The following is a 27309-nucleotide window of genomic DNA, read 5'->3' on the forward strand; positions in this document are numbered from 1 at the left end:
GATACAACAATCATGGAGTACAAGAATGAGACTACTCCAAGTGTCTCTGTAGATGAACTCGAGATAGTAATGTCTAGGTTCATTGAATTTGCCAACAAAGAGAGAGATAAGGGATGCTTACTTCTAGATGATGAGTTGTTTGATGCTTAGTTGACATCTAGTTATTGGTTCTTTACTCTAGTTCTTTTTGCATAAAAGGTGGTCATTTACTTTGAAACCCTAATTAGGGTTCCATCTTGTAATCTCTGTTGATTTTATGATCAGGAATGTAAGCAATCAGAAATGCAACATATCAGATAATGAACATGAAGTTTGTCCTAGGAAAAACCCTCCTTCTCGAGGGAGAAAAAAAACCCAGCAACAATAATATCTCTTATATATTGAACAAAACAGAAAATCTGCTATACAACTTGGCCAATCACAAGGCCAATTTACTGAATGAGTGAAGGCACCTCTCCTAGGTGAGAATACCCAAATGATATAATATCTCCTTGAAATAAATTGATCTGAAGCAAAATGATAATATGCTGAATATATTGATTATTCTGAAAATAACGATTCCTTCTTCAAGTGCTCGTTTCTTTTCAATTCATTCCATTGACAAATGAATGAATATTGCATAAGTATATGAGCAAATTAAGGTGTCTCTTCAAGAATAGACGGCCCCAAAAGGGACATCTTTACAAACATGAAATGAGGTAACTCTTTACCAAGTTGGTGATCGTGTATATTAATTATTATTTAAGTGGAGGCGTCTCATACTTGAGTCGGCCTCATAAATAATTTAATATATTAAATTCTGATCAGAGAATGAATCTCCCGCTACTAGAAGTCATCAACACTCTGTAATGTCCCCATTTTAGCAGACTTGGATTTTGTGAGATTAGCCTATTATCCCGACCCTCGTAGGCTAATGTGTTGGAAAGAGGGTCTTTTGAGGATTGGTATCATCTCCAGTGTTCAGAGTGCTTCAGTTTGGTCTTCGTTTGGCATCATTCGGACATCATTTGCTCTACTTCCTATTTTTAGTAAGTCTTGGGATGTTAGAGATGGACCCCTGCTATTTTTAGTAAAGGGGGTATGGTCATATGCAGCTTCATCATGTCAGCTCCCAGTTCAGACGGCGTTCAAAAATGTTGAATATTAATGGAGATATTAATGTTTATTTAGTTTAAATAACATTAATGTTTTGAGCTTATATTATTAAGTTATAATATAATTTTATATTATAACTTAAGTAAGGGTCCAAGTATCATTAAAGGGGACCATTTAATTAATTAATTGTGGCTCTTTTACCAAGGTGAAATATTAAATGACAAAGTGAAAATATTATATCATTAAATGTCATTTAATATCATTTAATTGATTTAATGCCTTATTGGAGAAAATCAAACCTTCATGGGAAATATATATAAGGCTTCTGAAAAGAAGAGAAGGGGGATTGATTATGTGATTGGAGTTTTTGATTGAAGTTTCTCTGGAGCATTGAAGTGTAGAATACCAAGGGTTTCTGCAGGATTCAAGGCTTGTCGGCATTGGAGAGCGTGGCTTCTTCATTGTAACAGCATATAGAGGGTGTGCAATATCATCTGATTATGCTTGTGAGAGTTGGCTTCATTCAGAAGTCAATATTGAGCTGATTGGAGGGTTTATTTCAGAGTTTGTTTGCAGATTGAAAGAGACTACAGTGCGCTACAGTGCCGTGAACAGTGTGCATGAATAGTGCGCTACAGTGCCATGAACAATGTGCATGAACAGTGCCGTGAACAGTGCGCTACAGTAGTTTGAGTTCTATAGAAGGGGATTTAGAAAGGTTGAACAGCTATATATATTTGACAAGGGATTTGCATATGAGGAGAATCAAACCAATATATCAAGGCAGCCATTGAAATTCCAGGTTTTCTATCTATGGTCATTGTATTAGAAAATCATTACTTCATTGCATCATTTTCTATTATGATTATATCATGAAATACTTGGAGGTTGCATATGTATAATGGAGATATAATTTGCATATTCCACATTCATGGTAACATTCAACATTGATCAACCACTTAGCTTTCATGCCAATTGTTTGCTTAAATACCTAATGGCTGTAGTATACATTGGGATGCATGACAAGTGTTTGTCGTAATGTCAACTAGCTGTATTAGTTAATTTCAGTCATTCCATGTGTGTGTAAGGTCTAAAACAGCTAGCATATCATTTCTATAACAACTTTGCATTGTTAGAAGCTTTCCATAACTTCATTTGCAGCATACAAACCCAAAGAAAACAAATAAAGAATTCACTACAGCGGCTTCAAACATTGTATTGCAAGTGTTTGACAATATTCCTTGGGGTTCAAATAAGCGAAACAAGGTCAGATTAGCCAAGGGATATTACACACTCCCTTTAGCTAGGGAGATATTGTTTACAGATATTCATGTCATGGAGTCTCTCAACATGATACTCACAATGGCTACACCCATTTGTGGAGGGAAGTTCATCACAAATTCGTTCAATGTGATATCGTCATGGAGTCACTCAACATGGCGTCCACCATGGCTACTCCCATGTGTGGAAAGGAACATGTGCACAAGTGCCCATCACAGGGTCACTCAATGTGATGTTGTCATGGAGTCATTCCACATGACGTCCACCATGGCTACTCCCATGTGTGGTAAAAACACAAGTAGAAAGGATTCATCACGGAGTCGCTCAACATGATGTTGTCATGGAGTCTCTCAACATGATATCCACCATGGCTACTCCCAGAGGGTGAATAGAACCACATCTTCGTCTCAAAGAAATATACACTACAAGGGATTTCACCTCATATTTCTCCGTCTCAAAGAAATATACATTACAACAAGTCTTCATGATGATGTGACTCCCTCTAAAGCTCCAAGTACTTCCATCGACCTCCTGACCTCCTCGTCCAAGATTGCCTCTGTTGTTTTGTCAGACTCCCTCTGAATGTTAATTCCTCCTCTTCAAAGAAACTGATAGCAATCTGTATAGGCTCTTCCCCTTTGAGAGATGTCTCAACTCAGTCCCATGGTTGTAAGTTGTGACTCCATACATTTCTTCAGCCTATGTGACTTCCTCACAGGATGCAGCAAGCTCTTCCTCCCTTGAATTCCTTAAGCAATCTCTCATCATCCTTTTGCTCCTTGATTCATTCTTAACACCCTGAGGTGACTTTTTCTGGAGAAATCTGAGATCACTGCTGAGAGAAGATGAATATTCAATCCTCATGTCACTACTGCACATTCAGAATGGATTATTTATCACTCCATCTGTCATAGCAATGTCAGCAATCCTCATGTCACTACTGCACACCCAGAGTGGAATATTTATCACTCCATCTGTCATAGCAATGTCAGCGACCTCTGGATGCCTACAATCTGCACTTCTTTGTTGGCTCTTCAATTCTGAATGTAGAGGCCACTAAAACGTCCCCCAAAAGGGAATAACCAGCCTAGGTACATGCTCACGTCTCATTGTATGGCCTGGGACTATCATCTAATAACTCATTAAATGCCCAGCAAATCTTTTACCCTTGTATGCCCAACACACGTCCAAGCCTTGGCGTCACCAAATAAGGTTAGCAATAGTAATTTCTTCCATTCTAATGTCCAACTGAGCATTCATGCATTCAGCGATACCTCCATCAACAAAAGATGACACATGCTGGAGTCATTTTTTGTCTCCTATGTGTTGCAACATCTTCAAGGAACCTTCAATATCAAGTATGAGTAAAAACTCTGAAAGTGATGGCCAGGAGAAGCCTCATGGCTTCAAAGCTTAGAGACTCAATCTTCACGCCTTTATTAATTCATAAATCTACTCTTTCCAACTTCACGCCCGACAACAAGGATATGCAAATACGTAGCCCAACGATGGACTGTCCTTTCCAAATTTGATGCAGTCTCTTAATGACAGCATCCTTTCCTACTCCGCTTGGTCCACTGATGACAATAACATGTGGTATGGCAGGGGGAACTTGCGGCTCTAAATCAAGAGGGCGGCCTAGAGATGTCTCTATCTCTCTTAGTATTTTAGCCTTTATTTTCTCTTTGGTTCCATCCAATTCCAGTGTTGTTCTTTGCACCTCATCCTTCAGAATACGGTTCTCGGTATCAAGAAGCCGAGCTCCCCTTATAAGCTCTTCTGTGGTCATTGAAGATGGCTCATCCTCGCCTTCAAATATGCTATCTTTCATCATGCTCAATGCCTTTTTCACTCAAACCAAAGGAGAAGATGGACGAATAAATTTTCTCTTCCCCATACCTTCGAATTTGCAACAACCTCACCTTTTATTTTATTTTAATAATTTCATATTTTACATCATTTGTTGCGAGCATTTCTAAAAAATCGTGGACCCAATTTGCCGTCCTCCGTTCTGAAGTCAACCAAAAACATTGTCTGCAATGAATGCATCGTCGACACTGACGACTCACCCGCCGATCATTTCGATGCTTGTCAATCCGACTACTATGCCAACAACTCTTCCATTTTGTCAAAGATGTCGGCAATCGGGATCGCTTTCCCGGTTGATTTGGTCCCCAATTGCTTTTGGGGTCGACTTGCTCAGCAAGGGAGAGCATATTTCAGGCTTGCTCCAACCTGCGTGGTATTTTATTTCTCTTTGTTCCTAGCAGAGAGCACATCTCTCACAGTAGCAATGAACACAGCAGTCATTACACGAGAGCTCCGGCAGACTGTACATCGCCTGAAGTTTCTTTCAATACAAGAAGGAATACAAGCATTGCACACACAAGAATCTTAACATACAATACTATTAGAATAAAATCTTTCTCTTTGTGTTATTAATGGTCATTTAAGTTGTTTCTAATTTCGCCTCTAGTTTACGATTGTTTCTTTTAGAAACATCGTCTTTGTAACTCTATTTAAAGGAGCTTTGTCTCCTTGATTAATTAAACAACATCGATTCTTTGAAATCCATTGCGTGTCTCGCACTATTTTATGGTATCAGAGCCTTGGTTATTTTCGAAATAATTTTTCAATTAAAAATTCATCATGAATTTGTAACAGTTGTTTTTGAAAAATTTCTTTGTTTATTCGAAATTGCTACTTTGGTAGTTCGTTTTGGCTGCAACTACTAGGGTTTTCTTGCTATTTTCTGCCCTGTCCGGCGACCTGTCTCTCCTACATTTCACGCAACCACGCGACGTGTTTTTTTCCCGCCTACAGATTTCTTTCTGCCATTTTTGGACGGAAATCTGCATTTTCAGCTAGGGTTTTGACCCTCCAGATTCAATCAAAAAAAAAATTTGAGCACAGATTCGTGGTGGGTTTTTCGAGATCTCAACTGGGTCGTCCGAATTTTTTGGGTGCCTCGATTTTCGTGCCTCAATTTTCAAGCCAGCAGATCCAGATTCCGACAACAAATTCATTCTAGGTTTTTTGCAACGATTTTTGGGTTGTCTTCAGATTTTTTGGGGTCAGCCGGAATTTTTCTTGAAATTCGTGCCCGTCGTACTTCATTTTTTGAAGTTTGTACCTGCATCTGCCTCTGTTTCTGCATTTGGATTCGAATTTTTTGAATTTTGTGCCAATGCCTCTTCTCAATTTTTCGTTTTCCGTGCATTGGGAAACGTGCAAGATGGCGTCATTGACCAACTTGATGTTGAAAGGCAGTCAGGTTTTGTGCACTTAGCATCTTCTCAGTACCTCGTTTTTCTTGCCTCAAAAAGCATGAAGATGGCTTATGGGCATCGATGTTTGTTTTGGTTTTTAATATTTTTTTACCTGAAAAAAAAATCTGATGGGTTTTAATATTTTTTTTCTTAAAAAAAAGTGTGTGGTTTTTAAATATTTTTTGTCCCTGAAAAAAATCATGGGAGGGTTTATGATTTTTTCCTCAAAAAAATTGTACTTTGTTGCAGTCTGTTTTTAGTCGCACCTGGAGTTGTTGTGCGAACATCTGCACTAGTCTCTTATTTGCAGTCTATTTTTGGGCATCTTGCTCAATTGCAATAGTTTGGAGGGTTTGCCGATTTTTTCCTCAAAATCGTGATAGCTGCTCTTGGTGTGTCTCTGGTTACAGGGAGGGACAGTTCTCCAACATCAGGTTGGACGGTTGGTGTTGTTTTGGGTATCTCCAGAAGTTCTGCAATTTCTAGGAGAGTTAATGGCAGACTCATCTCAAGTGGCAGAGTTAGTGGCAGGCTCTTGTCTTCTGTTGCAACGTGTTCTGAGAAGAAGGGGGCAACCTTCTCTATTATTTCTCTTGGTAGTTAGAACGATGACCATTAAGGGAGGGTATTAGAATAATATCTTTCTCTTTGTGTTATTAATGGTCATTTAAGTTGTTTCTAATTTCGCCTCTAGTTAACGATTGTTTCTTTTAGAAACATCGTCTTTGTAACTCTATTTAAAGGAGCTTTGTCTCCTTGATTAATTAAACAACATCGATTCTTTGAAATCCATTGCGTGTCTTGCATTGTTTTAAATACAGAGTGCCATAGAGCTAGCAACTTGAAACTCCCTTGTCTGCAACATGCACAATGCAGCCGAAGGTCACACATGGGCAAAAGCACGTCACGTAGCACGTAGACCAAGCTCCACCATAGCCCAAAATTCCGAATACCCAATAGGAGGGGCACACCAGTCGCTAGTGAGGATAGGGAACAACAACACTGTGTGTAGAATTCTTTGGTTCTGTTACATCTTCCTGCAATTCCTCCCCCTTATCTTCTCCCTCCATCATCGCATTTGAGAATTAGGGCAAAGCCCATCTATCTACCCGTATTCAGACTGGCGTAAGGTCAAGTCTAATCAGGTCTTGTCTTAAATCTGCTCTGATACCATGTTGATTTTATGATCAGGAATGTAAGCAATAAAAAATGCAACATGTCAGATAATGAACATGAAGTTTATCATGGAAAAAACCCTCCTTCTTGAAGAAGAAAAAAACCCAGCAACAATAATCTCTTATATATTTAACAAAACAGAAAATCTGCTATACAACTTGGCCAGTCACAAGGCCAATTTACTGAATGAGTGAAGGCACCTCTCCTAGGTGAGAATACCCAAATGATATAATATCTCCTTGAAATAAATTGATCTGAAGCAAAATGATAATATGCTGAAGATATTGATTATTTTGAAAATAATGATTCCTTCTTCAAGTGCTCGTTTCTTTTCAATTCATTCCATTGACAAATGAATGAATATTGCATAAGTGTTGGGATCCAAGAACACTGAGAGGGGGGGGGAGGGGGGGTGAATCAATGTTCTACCGGAATGGAGAAATTTAACCTTATTAATACAACAACTCAGCAACCGGTAAACATAAAAGCATATAACAATAAGCAACAATGCAAGCACAAAGATAAACACCATAACACCATAGATTTATACGTGGAAAACCTTAAAGAGGAAAAACCACGATGGGATTGGAGACCCACAATATCTATTCACTGATCAAATGAATAAATATTACAATAAGGGGCCTGCACATGCAGGAAGGCCAACAGCCTAGAGCACACTGCTCATCACAAAAAGAGTCTCACTGACTACAGAAAACATCAGACAACAATCCGGAATGAAGATTGAATTGCAAGTATAGCATCTCCCATGCCTGAGTACAGTTCCAATTAAGCTCAATACCGGAGGCCTAAAACCTCTTCCACAAATCCAATTCGATCACCTATGATCGACCAAATCCTCTGCATGAATGATTACAACATTGTTCGCATAATTCTATACCATACATGATCTCCTATGATCTACAAAGAGATCTTACATCATATTTATACCAACCCGGGACCTAAACAATTAAGTCGGCCACCTAAAAGATAATACAATAAATTCATAACTTAAACCCGCGATCTAATGATCAACCAAGTCGGCTTAGGCTGAAAACAATGTAAACCAATCCTTAAATCTCGTCGGTAACGCATCAAGAACATCCTCCAATGCATTACAGAAACCTATCCATAACCTAGATAACATAACCTAGAATAGAATAGGTCCGGTGCTAACTACAACACTACCGATCAACCGGAACACGAACATGATAATCATCAGCATCCTAAAACCCTACTAGAAGCTGCACCAACACCACTTATGCATAATATCAAAAGATCTTCAACAAAGCTCTATCGGTGAAACCCTCACTGATAACCAAAAGGATTACTAGAACAACTAATAGCTTTTGGATCATCAAATCCTGAACCAACTGAATGTGATACATATTAGGAACACATGAATAACCAATTCCACAGACCAAAGCATACCGGATCAACATGATCTTACCAAACATCCTACCGGGACCAACTAGATACCGGTAAACAGCCAAAGCAGCTAGTGTTGACATCAATGACAAACATCAATGCAACACAATCAATTCCTCCAAATTGCCAACAATAAGTATATGAGCAAATCAAGGTGTCTCTTCAAGAATAGATGGCCCCAAAAGGGACGTCTTCACATAAATGAAATGAGGTAACTCTTTACCAAGTCGACGATCATGTATATTAATTATTAATTAAGTGGAGGCGTCTCATACTTGAGTCGGCCTCATAAATAATTTAATATATTAAATTCTGATCAGAGAACGAATCTCCCGCTGCTACAAATCATCAACAATCTCGGCCCTTGATTGCAAATCAATCTTGGTTGTTCATTTGTGGAAGGATCTCTATAAAAGGCTCATGCCTTCTCATCTGTAAATCATTAGATAGCTCATTAGAAATAGAGAGCTCTTGCTCCTTAGAGCAAAAGTAGAGTAGGAGAAGGAGAACACATTGTTATAAGACTTGGAAAAATTAAATTTGATTTCATTGAAGATATGGTGGATTCATGTTTATTTCAACTCGTCGCATGGTATTCCTTCGATTTCTCAAATTGTTAGAAGTGCATTGATGTTAATGGAGAATGTGACAATGTTTGATGAATTTCAATGATTCATACTTTTTTGCACAGATAATTTCTATTTGCAATGTAAAGTTAGCCTGACCCTTTTTTATATGGATGCTTAACTTCTATCATGGAATGTGCATTGTTCGTTATGATGGTGTTCATTGTGATATTAAACTCTTTGCATAATCCCTAGAAGATTGCACCAATTCTCATGGACTTGTTGCTGAGCATGGCAAAGCAGGACTTGGTTATTGGGAATCCGCTCATTGGAGCATGATCCATTACCCTCATTGTCCCTAGGAGTAGATTAGAACTTCTTAACCTTTTCACTTTTGTCCTTTTTTTCAGTTACAGTTAAGTCTGTTTTAGGAAGAAGCATCAGAATCTTGCAATATTTGATGATGAAGTTCCAGCCATAGCATCAAGAGAAGTGAAGAACAACAAAAGCGTAAGTCCCCCTTGGATTACCAGCACACATCTTACCAAATGAGCTATATCCATCATAAAGTCACAAGTTCGCATGGGAACCTTGGAATCACTTTTATGAACTTTTGCAATCTTAGCATAAAAGGCTATTTTGCTCAAGAGAGGATAAAGTGTCTTTGGCATTTTTATCCTATGTTGGTGTGGTCATAAAACAACCATCAACACTTACAAAATGTTTGGGAGAGTTATGCATCTTATTAGTGGGATTGATGGGTTGGACTACTCTCCAAATTAGAATCTTGTCACAAGTGTGTTAAAGTTACATCATATTATTGGCATGGGCAGTTTGAACCATCACATTCTTACAAATGCCATCTAGTATTTTTAGACCACAGACCCTTAGGCTGAGTTAGTTTCTTCTTTTTTATATTAAAATACTCCTTTTTTTGGACTTAATTCCAATTTGGTTATCTAGGGTTTTGAATGGAAAAGCACTTGTGGCACGAAGGAGATTGTTATTGTTATGTAGGAGACAATTTTTCTGATGAATACCATTTCCAGTTGTCTCTTTCTCTAATGCCAAATACATTGGTATGGCTTTTAGCTAGTTTTGTTGAATTTGGTTTTTACTAGAGTGCTAGGTATGAATAAAGGCAGCAAACAACAAGAGTTACTCATAATTATTGATTTTTTAAAAATGTGGGAGATTGTGATACTGTCATCGAAAAAATTGATGATGTTAGATTTTGTATGAATTTGGTTTTCAAGATATACCTATGGACTGACTGATATAACACCAATAGGATTGATATTCTTAAATACTATTTTGCATTTCCAAATTATTGGGTTTCAATTCATTGTTTTCAGAAACACAAATTTTACCAATTGAGCAGTCTAATTCCTTCACACTTTTTTAATCACCAGGGATATCTTGTCATGTTGCCATCAGACAGATTACCAAAATAATAACAGAATGAATTTTTCACACTTATTTCAATTTTGAAAAATCAGATCTAGTTTTCACCATCATCTTCTGAAGACGCCTCTTGGCTGGAATACTCAGCCACAAATTTGTCTGCTACAGTTCTAACACCACAATGTACTGATTCGCTGGAAGATTGTGAAGCTGCATGGGCCACATGCTTCTGAATTGAATTCTACTTTTGGATTACAAGCTTTGTGTTCCAAAAAGCCATCTTCATGCACCCAAAACTCTCAAAATACTATAGGGCTCTGACCCATTACAGAGACCTTCAAAACTATTTAATACCCTCTGCGACAAATGACTTTGAACAGACAGTTTTGATGGAAAAGACATACCAAGACAAATTAGTTCCACCCAAAACCAGGAAAAGAAAAATACTGGTTTTGTAAACCCAATGCAGAGCACTCCAAGATAGCAATTACTGCGTACAGAATTCAAAAAAAAGATTTACCAAAACCATGGCAAGTGACTTACCTTAAGATTCTGGAAAATTGTGTCGTGCTGTAAACAATGCCAATGATGACAAATGGGAAGGGTTTGCAAGAAAAATATTACAAAACCCAACCACAGCAGGAAAATGAGACAAACCAAAACCAATCTCTCTACAGCTGCTGCTTCAATCTACTCGCAGTAAATGAAAAGTCAATATGAAAATATCAGGGTTTTAGTGCTACTAGATTCTTGAGCTCAAGAAAAGATTTTTGCATCCTTCCAAACAAAAATATTGGTTGCAAGTTAAGGTTTGTTTTCAGGCTTGGGGTGAGGAATGTTTCAAACTTTCAACTGACTGAAAGTTGTTCTTTCTGGCATGAGACAATTTTCCAGCATGATAAATACTTGATTCCAGTAGGCAATGCCTACACTATATAGCCTGTTGACTAATTATGGTGCATATTAATTAGAACTAAGACCAAATCATGCATACCCAAGATAATTCAACATGGAAGATTAATTATTGCTGAAATAAACAAACTATTATGGTATAATATTTTAATTGAGCAGTACACTAGGTGCAAATGACTCGAATAGCTCTTAATCCTAAAGATGATAACACGTTGGATGAGAATAGTTGATCATGTACCCTCAATACTTTGAAGGGCATGGTGACAGGGAACCTAAACTTGAAGAGAATAGCAGCCTTCTAGAGAACATAAATCCCTATAATTATTTACTTATCATCATTAAATCATTGTAGCCAATTACCTTTTCATGTTGCAGGTTTAAACAGTGCCCAAAGTTAATACATATGAACTTTGTCAGAGTGTAACCATAATTGATCATAATAATGTCTCCATGATAATATCAATTTGAAGAAGATTTAAAGTCCACTGTCAGATAGGAGAACAGCTGCAAATTCCAATCATCATGATAACATGTCGAATACAGTGTCACCCTTGAAAACTATCATTAGCATCTCAGTTGCAGTAACATAGGCAACTTCGTAACTACTGGAACTTTGATTGTATTACTGTCACCCATGATCAACGGCATTCTAATTCTTGTGAACTTTTATCAGCTCCAATTCAATGCCTCAGTAATAGCTTGTTTACAAGAAATTAGTCCTCATTGTGATCTGAGGATCTAGGTGCTGGATGAGCACTGTGAAAGACAAACATGAATTCCATCAAAGCATATCAAAATCAAATATCATTGTTTGTTGAGGACAGTTAGTCCTGCATTCGTTCTCAATTATCTAGTCCTAGATGAGATGGCCAATAGTGTTCAATTGTAAGCGGCTTAAAGTCCTAAGGCTATCATTATAGATTCTAAGTCCTCGTGATGCAGTCATTGGATCTCCCTTTTACATTAAATATATTTAAAAGGCAGGAGTTATGAGAAATATATACATGTATTCCAATGTTTTCCCTATTAATGAAAGCACCTGTAACATCTTATCAACATAGAAACATTCAGTTTCTATTGTAAATCATTCTGTTCTATTACCAATGACTATTCTATAACTATTATTTCCTTACCTTCACATAAACCATTGCAGTGTACAGCATATGACATTCGGCATTTCTATCTCATTGTTACCGAATACCACATTAGTAGAATTCAAGCAATGACAATTGTTGAAATTTTCATTTGTTTCAAACATCATTTGGGAGGAAGGAGTGTCTTTGTGTCAATCTCTGTTGTGATGGTTTTAACTTTCCTTATTAGCATCCTAGGCATTTCATGTTCAAAATTTGGTGGATATAAGCTTTCTTGGGTTCCACAGGACATAAACCCTGGATCATATATCTTATTTAATCCTACTATACTATTTTGAGTGTTGTAGTTAAATCTCACATCAATTTCCATCTTTAATTGTCTGCCTAATTAATTAATCAATTTTGACCTCTCATTAAAATTCATAGCTCCGTCAAGATTTATATACAACACACAAGCATCCTATATTGAGAAAAGAGGGGGAAAAAAAGCATCATTAGCAATCATTGCCTAGAAAAATTTTTGGGTTGTTTTTAGCCAGCAAACCTACTTTTTGAGGCAAACTATATTTTCAGAAAGCTATTTGATCACGTATTAATTATATGTGGTTGGATACCATAACATACCAAAATAGTACATAACAAATATAAAAAATAAAACATTAAGGGGAAAAAATTGCATCAGCAAGCCCTAAATGTCTTAAACTTTCATTTTGGGAAACTTATTTGTTTTGAAGTTTGAACTAAATTTTCTTTAGAAATTTGCATAAAAACCAGAAGCGTGGAGAATAAAGAGTATAAATAGATTAACTCATGTTACCTTGGCTTTCTGGCACAGCAGTAGTTCTTAGTGAACTCTTACTGCTACTTGGCATAGCATTTTCTTTCTTCTGAGGGTTGTCTCTGGCGTTTTCAAGCATAAATAAACTCTTCTCTGCAAATACAAACCATAAAAATAGATTTAGGAGGCAAATATTGAAACATCATAAAAAACCCAATAAATACCTAGAAATTTACCTAAAGCAGTTATGTTGGAGTTTTGTTCCAAATGGAGCAGATCCTTGCTTGTTGACCCCATGATCAGTGGAACTACGATGTCTGTCTGTTAATCTGAAAAAGTAAAAAATTGAAGCATTTTGAAATCATGTTTTGAGTACCAAAAAGCTTCAATCTTGTTTATTCTGTTGCCAAAACAAAAAACTGTTATTTATACTCAATGACTTGTGCTTTACATATATTAATAATTTAATCATTATGATGCTTAAATTTGAGCAAATGCTGCACAACCTTATAAATAAAAGAGCCTTTTGCAGCCCAAATTACAAACCAAAATATCCATTAATAGTGTCCTTAACAATCACCTCATATGGGGCAGTATAGAATATAGTTGCACTCTTAACACGATGCACTTTGTTGATATAATGAAATATTTAATATGTTCAAAATTGATAGTGACAAGGCATGGTGATGTTATCAATATATCCTCAATGCACCCAATATAAATCATTTTGCAAGATACAACAAGAAAAGACAGATGCACCATTTCTGTCTATAACTGTACCTGCAGATCAATTTTGGTGCAGCATTGAACAGGTAAAATCAAATCCTTCTGCTATGATATAAATTATGAAGTTTCTCAACATACCACTTATCAAGTTTGCTCATATTTGATCCTATAGACCTAAAATTGTTTATTCTTGCTATCCCTGATGCTTGCACATACCTCCAGAACCAAATTATCAAAGGCATTTGTGAAAGGTTCATAGCAGGGTCTCGGTTGGGAAGTGCACCAAATGGATGTGAAAGAGCATTTTTCAATAGCTGACCTACGGTAGGAGATGCTTATGAAGCAATCTAAAGGTTTCATTGATCCAAGAAATGAGAGATTTGTGTTCCAATTGAAGAAGTCTATCTATGGTCTCAAATATACCCCATGTTCTTACTATGAGAAGAATGATCATTAGTGCAACACTTATGTGAAGCACATTAATGTACATATCTTGGTCATTACTCTTTATGTTGATGACTTCATACTAACAAGAACCAGTGTTTCTCTCATTCAAGATATGAAGCAAGAGATTAGGACAGTGTTTGATATCACAACATTAAGCTTTCTTTATTTTTTCCTTCGATTTTTGGTTATGCAAAATAAAGGATGGGATTATGTTTTAAATATACCATGACCTTGTTGGAGGATTTTGGGAAGGAAGATTGCAAACCTTACACTACTAAATATTAAACAGGACCCAAGTTGGAAAAGAATTGCAAATCACTTTTGATAGATGCTTCTTTGTAATAGAAACTTGTGGGCAATTGCATGTGTACTTGATTTATGCAAGAATCTCATCAGCCTCACTGGGATGCTACAAATCAAATTCTACAATACTTAAAGGGTGCTTTTGAATTTGAGCATCATCTGTGCCACATGGAGTAAAGATCCAATTGATTAGGTACTGTTATTCAGATCAAGGTAGATGCCCTGACAGTATGCGGTCCACCTATGGCCACATGGAGGAAAAATCCAATTGATTAGGTACTGTTATTCAGGTCAAGGTAGATGCCCTGACAGTATGCGGTCCACCTATGGACACATCTTTAGTCATAATTTGGGTCGACTCTTGGGTTTTGGAGAGGCAATTGTGTGTCATCTTGTCTACCACTGAAGCAAGAATATCATACAGCTCTTAAAGCAACTAAAGAAGAATTTTAGATCAGGAATTTGCTTAGGAGCTTGGTGTAACCCTTTCCGTGAGTAATATGAATAAGTAAATTTAAGAGCAAAAAGCTAAAGTCATTATTATTGGCTCTTAATTATTCACTTTAATTCATAAGAGAGCAGATTTTAAGTGAAAATTAAATAAAAGAGCGAAAAAGCTAAAGTTTTGTACAAAATATTATAATCATTCATTATGCTTAATAAAGGGGCCATCTTAAGTATTAAAGTTATTTCTCCTAGGCGAATTCATCAAGGGGGTTATTTAATAATTAATGCAAATATTAATGCCAAGACAAATTGTCTAAGTTATGAGTTCTTAAAGCATCAATGGCTTTTTGAGGAGATATAAGGAGGGGTCGAGAGGCTGAGGGGCATTATTATCGACTACTTTCTATGATTTTTCATTCTCTGCAAGTTGAAGCCAAGAAGCAGGACAGAAACCATCTTAGCAGTTCTGGACGTAGCCCCAGCTCTGCAACAGCATGCTACTCTAGTTTGGAAGCAGTAACTTCATCAAAATACCTATCACTGGAATTGTTGGTGGTCTTTTTGGCAATCTGGAAGAGTTTATTTCAGACTGAAGCAGTTTGTGGGTTCCATACAGCGATCTGCAATTGGTATAGAGCCTTTTCTTCAGCCAGATCACTCACAAGTGGCTAGGATACACATCACAACACCTCTATATGAAAAATCGCAGTTCCTTGAGTGTTTGGACGCCAAAAAGCTTCCAGTTTCTGGTCTGCTGCACACCTGAAATTAATCCTTTGACAGCAAATTGAGCTTATTGATTGGAATGTGTGATCTATAAATTCGATTATTGAAATAAAAAAAACTTCTTGTTCAATACCTAGCTTTTTAATGAATTCGGAGTAAAATTCAAGCAATTGCTGCTGTTATCAATTTCTTTAAAATTAATTAACATATATTGCATAAGTTTCAAAAAGGGCATAGGAGAGGATATTTCACTTGGGTTGCCCCAAACATCTCCATTGGCACTCTTTTGTAATAATAAATGAACCATCAAGGTAGCTAAGAATCTAGTGAAGCATTTGCCATACCAAGCATATGAAGATCCATACCAATTCTCTAAGAAAGGAAGTCTAGGAAACAATCATCTCCCTACATTACTGTCCAAAAAAAGATGTGGTTGCACATATCTCCATGAAGACCCTGTTTGCTGATCCTTCCCTCGTCTGTGGAATGATGGAACTTCTTGATGCTGCCCTCAAGATCATGTTTCGAATAGTGAATGTAATATCAACATTACAGTTGCCAAAGCTATTTAGTCATGTAAACCTGCTGCACTGAATTGCTTTGACTTGACTTTGTCCTTTTGGATACTTCACTATATTTTATTAATTATCTCTCATGTATTTTGTTCGGCCCTTACTTTTTCCAACCACATTGTTACCTATTAAAGTAACTCACTCATTTGTCAGTTGACAAGCAATTGCATTCAACCTATAGAAGCAACTCACTTATTTGTCGTTTTACAGTCAATTGCATTCATTCTTACAACATTATAATATACTTTCACTACATTTCTCCATGTTCATTCATTTCAATTTCTTTTCTTTTTTCTGTGTGCACATGGAACATAACATTACAGTTGCCTTTGAGCGCTCATAACAAATCATGCAGACAGGAACACCAAACTGGAGCTCTGTGTACAAAGATCATCACCAGCACATATAATTGGAATTCACTACACATATATAAGCCCCTTTGAACGTGCACCAAAACAATGCATACCACTGCACTATCAAGAAATCATCAAAATACAAATATACATGGACACCATCCATGTCAGCCTATGGTTACTGAGTCTAGATGGCAAAGTTATGCATAACTACAAATGCACCATACTACTACAATTCGCACTATGGGGAATACAACAATGACTATCACACGGCATTACCTTCTTATGACCTATTATAGACTCATCATTTCCTTACCCACTTTCAAAAGAAGTTGTTAACATGGTTTTTGCCTAAACAAAATGCATCTAATGTGTTTATGCTCATACGTGCATGCAATAAAATAAAGGCTGCAACTCATGTCAGCAAGAAAGAGAAGGGAAAAAGATTGGAGGTAGTTTGTGTTCAGATTGTAAATGTTGTTCAATTTTCAATTCAATATGCAAGATGTATTCTAAGTTGTACTCTCTATTATAATTCTGACTATCTTCTTTGTTTGGCAGGTGAGAGGAATATTTATCGATTTCAATACCCTCTTCACAAATATCAAATGATATATATATGCAAGAGGGGAGGATCAAGCAGTGCCTTGACCGGTCATGTCTTATGGACATGACCGATCAAGACACTACTTGCTTTGATGTATATTATCAACCAGTGTTTAATTAATTATCAGCCCGATACTAATCGGGGTCCACGTAACTTAGTGTACATGTCAATCCGTATTTCATGAAGTATGCCAAATGATGTTGGCATGGCATATTAACCGATGTGAATCGGTGTCTAAGTTAATAGGCATCGATCACTAACTAAAGGTTATATATGTTAAGCGGTGCATACTTTGCAACCCGAAAGCAACTTCGATAATCATTGTTTGTTTATTGCTGGGAACACATCCGATACATGGCTAACCCGATAACCATCTGTGATCACTGATATGCCATGCTATAATATGATTATCAATATTGATCGACTAAGTAGATTTGATATATATAATGAGGAATGATTATCAAATGAAATGGCTTGAAGTTTTCTTGATGGTTTATCGATAGGATAAATGACTGAATGAGAGACTTCATTTATCTCTCATTCAATCATTTATCTTACCGAAGCTATCATGCATTAACACTCCCTCTTAGCTAGGTAAGATAAATGAGAGCAATGTATCAAGCATCACAATTCAAATGATAGTTAGCATTCTTTACACAATCTAACTTTCTAGGAAATCATATCACCTAATCACATGATATGAAGTATCACCTAAACACGTGATACAAAATGTCCATCACATCAATCTTGTGATGACAGGATATCACCTTAGCATGTGATATCAGTATTGCCTAAGCACGCAATACTTAAGGATAATCATATGAGAAAATATTCAATTCTCATCTTTATCCAAGTTGTGGTAGGTGCACTAACATCTCATATAAATGTTTTACCACAACACAATCATGGCTCATCCATGACACACCAGAAATCCAACATGATAACTAGTTTGGACATTATAAGATCGTCACCTTATAATGTCTCCATACAAGTGTTCATTATCTTGGGAGATCGTCACCTCTTAGATATGAACCTAGGGGATAAAATCCAAAATGTCCTATCATGACAAAGAAGTTTACACATTAAACATCTTATTGATATGTAAATACAAATTACAAAGCAAATTACCTTTCTATCATACCTAAACCTTTTCTGAAGTGATCAACCTTCACTCTGGAAAAAGGTTTGGTCAAAATATCTGTCGTTTGATCTCTTATACAAACATATTCTAATTGGATCACATTTCTGTCTACCATATCTCGCACATAGTGGTATGGGATCTCAATATGCTTGGATCTATCATGGAACACTGGATTAACTAAAAGTTTTATGCAGCTCTGATTGTCACAATGTATAATAATGGGTTTCATAGGTTCCCCAAATAACCCCACAAGCAACTTCCTAAGCCATACTGCCTCTCGAGCTGCCATAGAAGCTGTAATGTATTCTGCCTCGGTGGAGCTTTGAGCTACAGAGGACTGCTTCCTGCTGATCCAAGATATCATGGCTAAACCTAGACTGAAGCAACACCTTGAAGTGCTTTTTCTGTCAGTTACACTTCCAGCCCAATCTGAATCTGTAAATCCATGTAGGTCTATATCAACTTTCTCATATTTGAGACCAAGGTTTAGGGTACCTTGTAGGTATCTCATGATGTGTTTTACTGCAACCAGGTATATCTCCTTAGGTTCACACATGAACTGACTTAAGGCATTGACTGCATAACAAATATCTGGCCTTGTATTCACCAGGTACATCAGGGACCCAATCATCTGTCTGTATTGAGTAGAGTCAGTGGGCTGTGACTCTGTTGTTGCTTCCTTAAGTTTATGTAAATTGGTTTCTATAGGAGAGGTCATGGGCCTACAGTTTAGCATTCTGAATCTCTCCAAAATATCCAAGGTATACTTTCCTTGGTTTAGTATAATGTTGTCAGAATTCTGCCATACTTCCAATCCTAGGAAGTAATGAAGGAGCCCTAAGTCCTTCATATCAAATTCTTTGGATAGATCTTTCTTGCATTGATCTATAAGATGATCATTTCTTGTGATTAATAAGTCATCAACATATAAAATCAACATTAGCATATCACCTTTATTTCTTTTGTAGTAGACATTAGGATCTGCATCATTTTTAGAGAAGCCTAGTCCTGAAAGATAGGTGTCAATTCTTTCATACCAGGCCCTGGGAGCTTGTTTAAGCCCATAGAGAGCTTTCTTGAGTCTACACACATGAGACTCTGCATTATAAATTTCAAACCCTTCAGGTTGCTCTAGGTAGACTTCTTTTGAGATCTCACCATTTAGAAATGTTGTCTTAACATCCATCTGGTGTACCTTCCACCCCTTTGTTGCTGCAATGGCTAATACAGCTCTTACTGATGTATATCTGGCAACAGGTGCAAAAGTTTCTTCATAATCAATTCCTTCCTTTTGTGAGAAACCTCTAGCTACAAATCTAACCTTGTGTTTTTCAATACTACCGTCTGCAGCATGTTTGATCTTAAAAAGCCATTTAGATGAAACGACAGATTTTTTAGTTGGCCTAGGAACAATCTCCCAAACATCATTTTTCATAATAGATTGATACTCTTCAGACATGGCATCCTTTCATACTTGATGTTCAAGAGCCTCTGATACATTGTTTGGTTCAGCTTTAGAGAGATCATTCATAAGGGCAACATAGCTAGTGAATTTGTTAGGCCTTTTGCTTTCCCTGAATGTCCCCGAAGGAGCAACAAACTTCTGAGCTTCTGCTATAGTCTTGGTGGCCCATAGTGGTCTTTTCTTGAGGTTTTCTCTAGGTGGACTTTGAGTTTCACTTAGAGTTTCCTCAGGATTCTCCCTCTGAAGCTGAGGAGCAGGATCTTTGTCTATGCTAGGGGTGGGGATATAGACTTCAGGGTCTAGAGAGCTTTGGGCTCTTTTGAATGCTAAGTCTTCTTCAAAGATCACATCCCTGCTTAGTTCAATATTCTTTTGACCAGGTATATAGATCCTGTAAGCTTTGGAGGTTTCACTATATCCTACAAAGATTCCCCTTTTTCCAGAAGGCTCTAATTTTAATATTTTCTCCTTAGGTACATGAATATAGACAGGGCATCCAAATATTCTAAGGTGGCTAATATCAGGTTTTGATTTAGTAAAGACTTCCTCAGGGGTCTTATCTTCAAGATGAGAGTGGGAACATCTGTTTTGAATATATACAGTAGTGCTAGTTGCTTCTGCCCAAAGATTGATATTTAGATTCTGATCAAGAATCATAGCTTTGGCATCTTCAACTATTGTCCTATTTTTCCTTTCAGCTATCCCATTTTGTTGAGGGTTATAAGGTATTGTTAACTCCCTCTTAATCCCTGAATTTTTACAAAACTTTTTAAATAATTCTGATGTGTATTCCCCCCCATTATCAATTCTTAGGGTTTTAATTTTATTTCCTGTGTAGTTCTCTGTTAGTGATTTGAATTCTTTAAACTTATTAAGGATCTCTTCTGATTCTTTACATTTCAGAAAGTAGATACAAGTTTTCCTAGAGTAGTCATCAACAAATATTACATAATACAAAAATCCCCCCAATGAAGGTACGGACATAGGTCCACATACATCAGAATGAACTAACTCTAAAATTTTACTTGTTTTCCTAGTACTATTCTGAAAAGCACCCTTAGTATTTTTACCATCCTGTGCATGCCCCTGAATGATATTGCTTTAACTTAGGTAGACCTGTGACAAGGTCTCCCATTGATGATAAAGCTCTAAAATTTAGGTGGCTATGCCAGATTTCATTTGCATCTGTAGTTTCATGAATTAGGGCTAAGTTGGGCTCTGTGCATAGCTCATACAAGTAGCCTTGTCTTTGACCAATTGTTTTAGCTTTCTTGATGGATGAGTTCTTTGGCCAAGCCAATACTTTGTTGTCCATGAAGGTTACTCTGTATCCATTGTCATCCAGTGCTGATATTGAGACTAGATTTCTCTTGATGCCTGGAACATATAGTACTCCTCTAAGTTGTTATGATACACCCGACTTTAGTTTGATGGTGCAGGTTCCAACTCCTTTGACTAGATGTGTAGTCATCTCCGATAGTTACTTCCTCATCATTCTCCTCTTTCATGGAGTCCAGTACTTCTCTAAATCTTGTAATATGTCTGGATGAGCCACTGTCGATCACCCACGAGTTCACTTTGTTTGATGCTTGGTTTGTAAGTGCTGAATAGAGTACATACTTCTCGGAGTCCTCTTCCCTTTTAGATTTTCCTGTTTTGGCAAATGTGGCTTGCTTAGCTCTTTCTAGACATTTGGCAACATAGTGCCCAAATTTGTCACATTTGTAACACTGAATCTGAGAGAGGTCCTTCTTGAAGGTGTTCTTGCCGTGACGACTTTTTCTCTTCCTAAATTGCTTCTGCTTGCTTTTCTTGTTTGAGTTTGTATTTATAACTTGAAGATCTTCATCTATATTCTTTTGTTTGATCCCTTTCTTATTTTGCCTTGATTCCTCTTGTAGACAGTCAGCCTTTAGCCTATCGAATATTGGGAATTCATCCCTTGCACTGATGCCTTGGACGAATGTTTCCCATATGCTAGGCAACCCATCTAGAGCAATGAGGGTTAATTTTTTGCTTTGGATCTCATATCCAAGGGTTGCCAGTTCATCCCTTAGGGCAGATATTCGCATGAAGTAGGCATTGACTAATTCTCCTTTTATCATGGCTATGTGATTTATTTCTCTTTTTAAAGCCAAGGTTCTGTTGGCATTAGATATCTCAAAAGCGACTTCAAGTGCTTTGAACATGTTGAAGGTTGTTTCATGTTTCCTTATGATGGGCATGATATTGTTTCTTACCCCATCAACTATGATTTTAATAGCCTTATCATTTCCTTCTCTCCAAATTGCTTTGTCAGGTTCAGTCTCAGGTTCTGCAGTTTCAGTCTTTACAAATGATTCGACTTTATTTTCTTTTAGAATCATTTGAATTCTGAATTTCCATGCTGAGAAGTCATCACCTCCTTCGAGTCTGTCTTCAAATTTGATAGCGCTAGCCATTGAGAGAATTGTGATGTTGAATATATGCTTGATTTGAATCTTACGTAAAATTGAACAGCTTCAGGTTCGATTTAACTATAGCTCTGATACCATGTAAATGTTGTTCAATTTTCAATTCAATATGCAAGATGTATTCTAAGTTGTATTCTCTATGTATTATCTATCTCTATTATAATTCTGACTATCTTCTTTGTTTGGCAGGTGAGAGGAATATTTATCGATTTTAATATCCTCTTCACAAATATCAAATGATATATATATGCAAGAGGGGAGGATCAAGCAGTGCCTTGACCGGTCATGTCCACGATCAAGACACTACTTGATCGCACCCTTTGATGTATATTATCAACCGGTGTTTAATTAATTACCAGCCCGATACTAATCGGGGTCCACGTAACTTAGTGTACATGTCAATCGGTATTTCATGAAGTATGCCAAACGATGTTGGCGTGGCATATTAACCGATGTGAATTGGTGTCTAAGTTAATAGGCATCGATCACTAACTAAAGGTTATATATGTTAAGCGGTGCATACTTTGCCACCCGAAAGCAACTTCGATAATCATTGTTTGTTTATTGCTGGGAACACATCCGATACATGGTTAACCTGATAACCATCGGTGATCACTGATATGCCATGCTATAATATGATTATCGATATTGATCGACTAAGTAGATTCGATATATATATAATGAGGAATGATTATCAAATGAAATGGCTTGAAGTTTTCTTGATGGTTTATCGATAGGATAAATGATTGAATGAGAGACTTCATTTATCTCTCATTCAATCATTTATCTTACCGAAGCTATCATGCATTAACACAGATAAATCACAAAAGCACAGGAGGCAACAGATCAAGAAACCCAGGAACAGTTATCACACTCTCTAAAAAATGGGAGAAGGCACCCACCTAGGGGCAAATGTAACTCTTTCCTAAATATGTTTAGGTCTTTACAGCACTTTACAAGAGACAGCTGTTAGCAAAGCATATGCAAATGAATAAACTAGAGCTGTGTATCAAGAATATAAACCATCCAAGAAAGAGTCATTGAAGTTCATCTCAGCACTCACAAGCAATGCAGTATTCTTGTCAGAGGGTAGCATACAATTTATGAGTGTTACTAACAATCCAGAATCCAACCTGAATAAATTGTGACCTCTCTTTGAGATAGGCATTGAATTCCATTGAAAATCTAGGTACTTAATGAAGGCTTTTCCTTTGTACTTATTAATGTTTATGCACCAAACACAGCACCTTTGAAATGCGAGCAGCCTATGGGGCACATTGAATAATCTAATAGAATTTTTGTCATTTAAAGTTGAACATGTTATCCTTAGTGGTGATTTCAGTCATATCCTAGGTTCTTAATAGCTTCAAAAGAAAAAGAGGGGAGATAAGTCCAACTTCTGTATCACAACAAGACTTTTAGTCTTTTGTTAACACCTATTCATATTGTCTCCAAGATGTTGCCATGAGAAGCAAAATAACCACATGAACTAATGGATGCAAAGGCTTCTGCTACATGACCCATAGGTTGGGCAACTTTTGATTACACCCAATTAATTGGAGAAGGACCTTGTGATTGCTTGTAACATATTGAATGTCACAGACTCAGATAATGCACCAATAAGCCACCAAGATTGTGTTACATTTTATTGTCATTGATGTCACAATTAAACACAAAACCCTATCAGTCCGTTCTGATATACTGTCATAATTCTGTACAGAATGAACATAGGAATACTGGAAATCATAATGGTTGTTTTGTCTTCTGGATATGCACAAAACACCTTCATACCTGGGCGTTACACAGTGAATGGATGCGCACAGTATGCTTGCTCTGCCTGTCAGTTGATTTTGATATTACCAGTGAACCTTCCAGGTTGTGGTAATAATACTGTTTAAACTATTAAGTATCTATTGGTTTTGGTTGAAGATAAATTTACTCAAAATATTATTGTCCTGAATTTTAAAGAGAGCTTTATAACCATCATCTCTAAAGGGTTTGTGTTAAAGATGACTAATTCAGCAGTTTAGTGGTGGTTATAACTTAGATAACTGCTTTCTCTAATTCGATAAAGGCAAATCAGTATAAAGGCAAAACAGTTTGAGAGAAACTAATCAGTTGTTAGTTGACAGTTGTCAACTAATTATCAAACTAATCCTAACTGTTATCAAAACAGTTAATAAGTTAGAACTGAAACATATTTGTTTTGTGGGTCAGCATATCTTTATATATATGTTATTATGGTTCGATGATGCAAGTTGTTGATGTTATGAGTGAAAGGCATACAACTATATTCAGGAGAATTCTAAATGAGTTAATAATGTGATGAATGTGATGAGAAGAATACGTGACTCCTAGTCTGAGAATGATTTTGGACATTCTGAGCACATGATTTGAGGAAAATGAATCTGTGTTAAGAAATCTTGTAGAAGTGATATTGGAGATGAGTTAGCACGTCAAAACTATTACATGTTCTGCAGATTTTTGGCGAGATTGTTTCATGATATTATTTTGAAGTAACTACATTTGCTGTTTCAGAAATATCTTCAGTTTTATATGACTATGACAGTTTGACAAGTGCAATTTAATATTTTTATGTGTGCAATGAGACAGGGGTAATTGACATTTACAGTGGAGACTGGGTGACAGCAGTTTGATTATAAACTTCACAGCTTTATTCTTTTCAGAATGTGTCTTGCCAGGATACAGAATTTGTGATAGTTTCTGAAGGTGTTTTGCAGAGACTCAAAAGATTTATTTGTTATCTTCAGAATATAATCTTTCAAATATACAGAAGCATTTAAAATATGATAAAAACTGAGAGTATTTGATACATCAATTCAGTTTTCACTATTTACATTTTCAAACTACACAGAGGGTATATTGAGTTTTTGTAAAAAGTGAATCTGTATATTTGATTCAGAAAGACCTGATTTGAGAATTAGAGTTGGTGCTGTTTGTTGTTTGGGTTGGTGCCCAAAGAAAGACTGGGTTGGTGCCCAAAGATTGATTGAGTTGGTACTCAAAGAATTGTAATCTTTTCAACTGTGAGGCCAGATTCGGACAGTAGATCCTAGTGGCATTTCTCACCGTGGTTTTCCCACATTGGGTTTTGTTGTGACCATTTCACACATCGCCCCATTAGAATGGGGACCCCCTCTTTTTTGCTTTGTTTTTTGCTTCTCTCTGCTTGTTCTTCTCTCTGTTTTTAGGGTTTTGAGTGAGTGAGTTGTCTGTCTGGACTAGGGCTAAACCTTAGGGGTTCTTTTGGATGTCATTCAGGCTAAGTCCAGTCAAATTTTGGAGAATTGTTAAGTGTCCTCCCGAAGAATTGAGATGATTGAAATTAGGTAAGTCTTTCAGGAGAGTCAAATAGGTCTCAGGTTAGGTCTAATAAAGGTTTTTAGGGTAAAATCCAATTTTGACTAAGTGTTAGCATTTTTGAAGGTGAAATTGTGTGTTCTTGCCTAGGTGAGTTTTGATCAATTTCTTGAAGCAAGATGATGCCTGAAACAGACAAATCGCTCCTGACCCTCAGAGAGGGCCCAGGGCGAAATTTATCCTGAGTGCAATTTCTTGTTTTTGATGGATTTGCTAACTGGTTCCTGACCTTGAAAATGACTTGACTTTGCCTTGTGAAGCAGTTTGAGACTTAAATTTGAAGCAGTTTGGCCAAAAGGGGTAAAATTGTTCCTGACCTTCAATGAAGGCCCAAGGCGAAAATGTTGTTTAAGTCATATTTGTCACTGACTTTTCTAAATTGCTTTGTGCAGGGTCTCCTGGAAGGATGATTGAACATGACTCGATGCTTTGGACGGTTTGGAAACGTGAAAGATGGTGAATTTTGGAAACGAAGAGAAAAATCGCTCCTGACCCTCAGTGAAGGTCCAGAGCGAGATTTTCAAATATGCAGTATTCTTACAAGATCAAAGTATGTTTTATGATTGGAAGGGATGAAGGAAAGCATGTTCTATCCGTTGAATATAATTTGGAGGATCAACACAAGATGAAATCAACCTAAAATTCAAAAATCGCTCCTGACCCTCAGAGAGGGCCCATAGCGAAAAATCGCTCCTGACCCTCAGAGAAGGCCCACAGCGAGAAACCTAATATGGGAACTTTTCATCCAAGTTTGAGGAAAGCTAAGGTTAGGCATGGGTTTGAAACGATGTTTGAAAAGCCTTGAAGTGAAAAGAAATCGTTGAGAATCAATATTTTGAAGTCAATTACAAAAATCGCTCCGGACCCTCAGAGAGGGCCCATAGCGATTTTCCAGGATTCTCTCTTTGGTTTGAAGAATTGAGATAAAATCTTGCTTGGACAGGAGGAGAACATGATGTGTTATGCCTTGGAGGTGATTTGAAGATTAAAAGATAAAGGAATTTGCCTAAAACCAAAAAGTCGCTCCTGACCCTCAGTGAAGGTCCAAAGCGAGATTTTCAAAAAATGCATGTTTTCTTCAAAATGGTGCTAAGGCAAGGTTAGGATAAGGAGAAGAGACCTCCAAAAACATGATGAATATTGTTTTGCCTTTGAAACTTGATGATTTTGGTCGGAAAATGAAAAATCGCTCCTAACCCTCAGAGAGGGCCCACAGCGAAAAATCGCTCCTGACCCTCAGAGAGGGCCCACAGCGAAAAATCGCTCCTGACCCTCAGAGAGGGCCCAAAGCGAAATTATTGAAAATCCTCATTTTACCTTGCAACAACAAAGCGAGTTTGGATGAGATGGATGAAGGAAGAACATTGCCAAGTGATGAATGAAGTTTCAATGAAAAATGGTGGATAATCAAGCTTAAAATCAAAAAGTCGCTCCTGACCCTCGGGGAGGGCCCAGAGCGAAAAACACCAAAAACACACCTTTTCCCCAAAATTTGACAAAGCTAAGTTTGCAAGTCAGTGAGGAGGCCTAGTTGAAACGTCTTGAAGAGATTTTGGAGGTTGAAAAATGCTAAATTTGAGCAAAAAATGAAAAATCGCACCTGACCCTCAGAGAGGGCCCACAGCGAGATTTTGATTTCCTTCATTTTGCAATGAAAAGAGACCAAGTTTTGATCATAAATGGAAAAT

General features: G+C 37.0%; 1 protein-coding gene across 4 annotated transcripts in view; it reads right to left on the bottom strand.

The window, feature by feature from the left end:
* LOC131049111 (uncharacterized) overlaps positions 1-27309 on the bottom strand; it is a 76272-nt gene that overhangs the window by 14601 nt on the left and 34362 nt on the right. For 2 of the 4 annotated variants that reach the window (XM_059218016.1, XM_059218014.1), the window contains exons 2-3: positions 13237-13329; positions 13040-13153 (exon numbers count right to left, since the gene is read on the bottom strand). In XM_059218016.1, coding sequence (XP_059073999.1) covers positions 13040-13153; positions 13237-13297 — 175 coding nt within the window. In that variant the 5' untranslated portion in view covers positions 13298-13329. Of the gene's footprint in view, positions 1-13039; positions 13154-13236; positions 13401-15457; positions 15681-27309 lie in introns of those variants that run through there. The other 2 variants (XM_059218017.1, XM_059218015.1) reach the window with 2 other exon arrangements.

Source organism: Cryptomeria japonica, chromosome 3 (genome assembly GCF_030272615.1).
Source record: "Cryptomeria japonica chromosome 3, Sugi_1.0, whole genome shotgun sequence".
Taxonomy (NCBI): domain Eukaryota; kingdom Viridiplantae; phylum Streptophyta; class Pinopsida; order Cupressales; family Cupressaceae; genus Cryptomeria; species Cryptomeria japonica.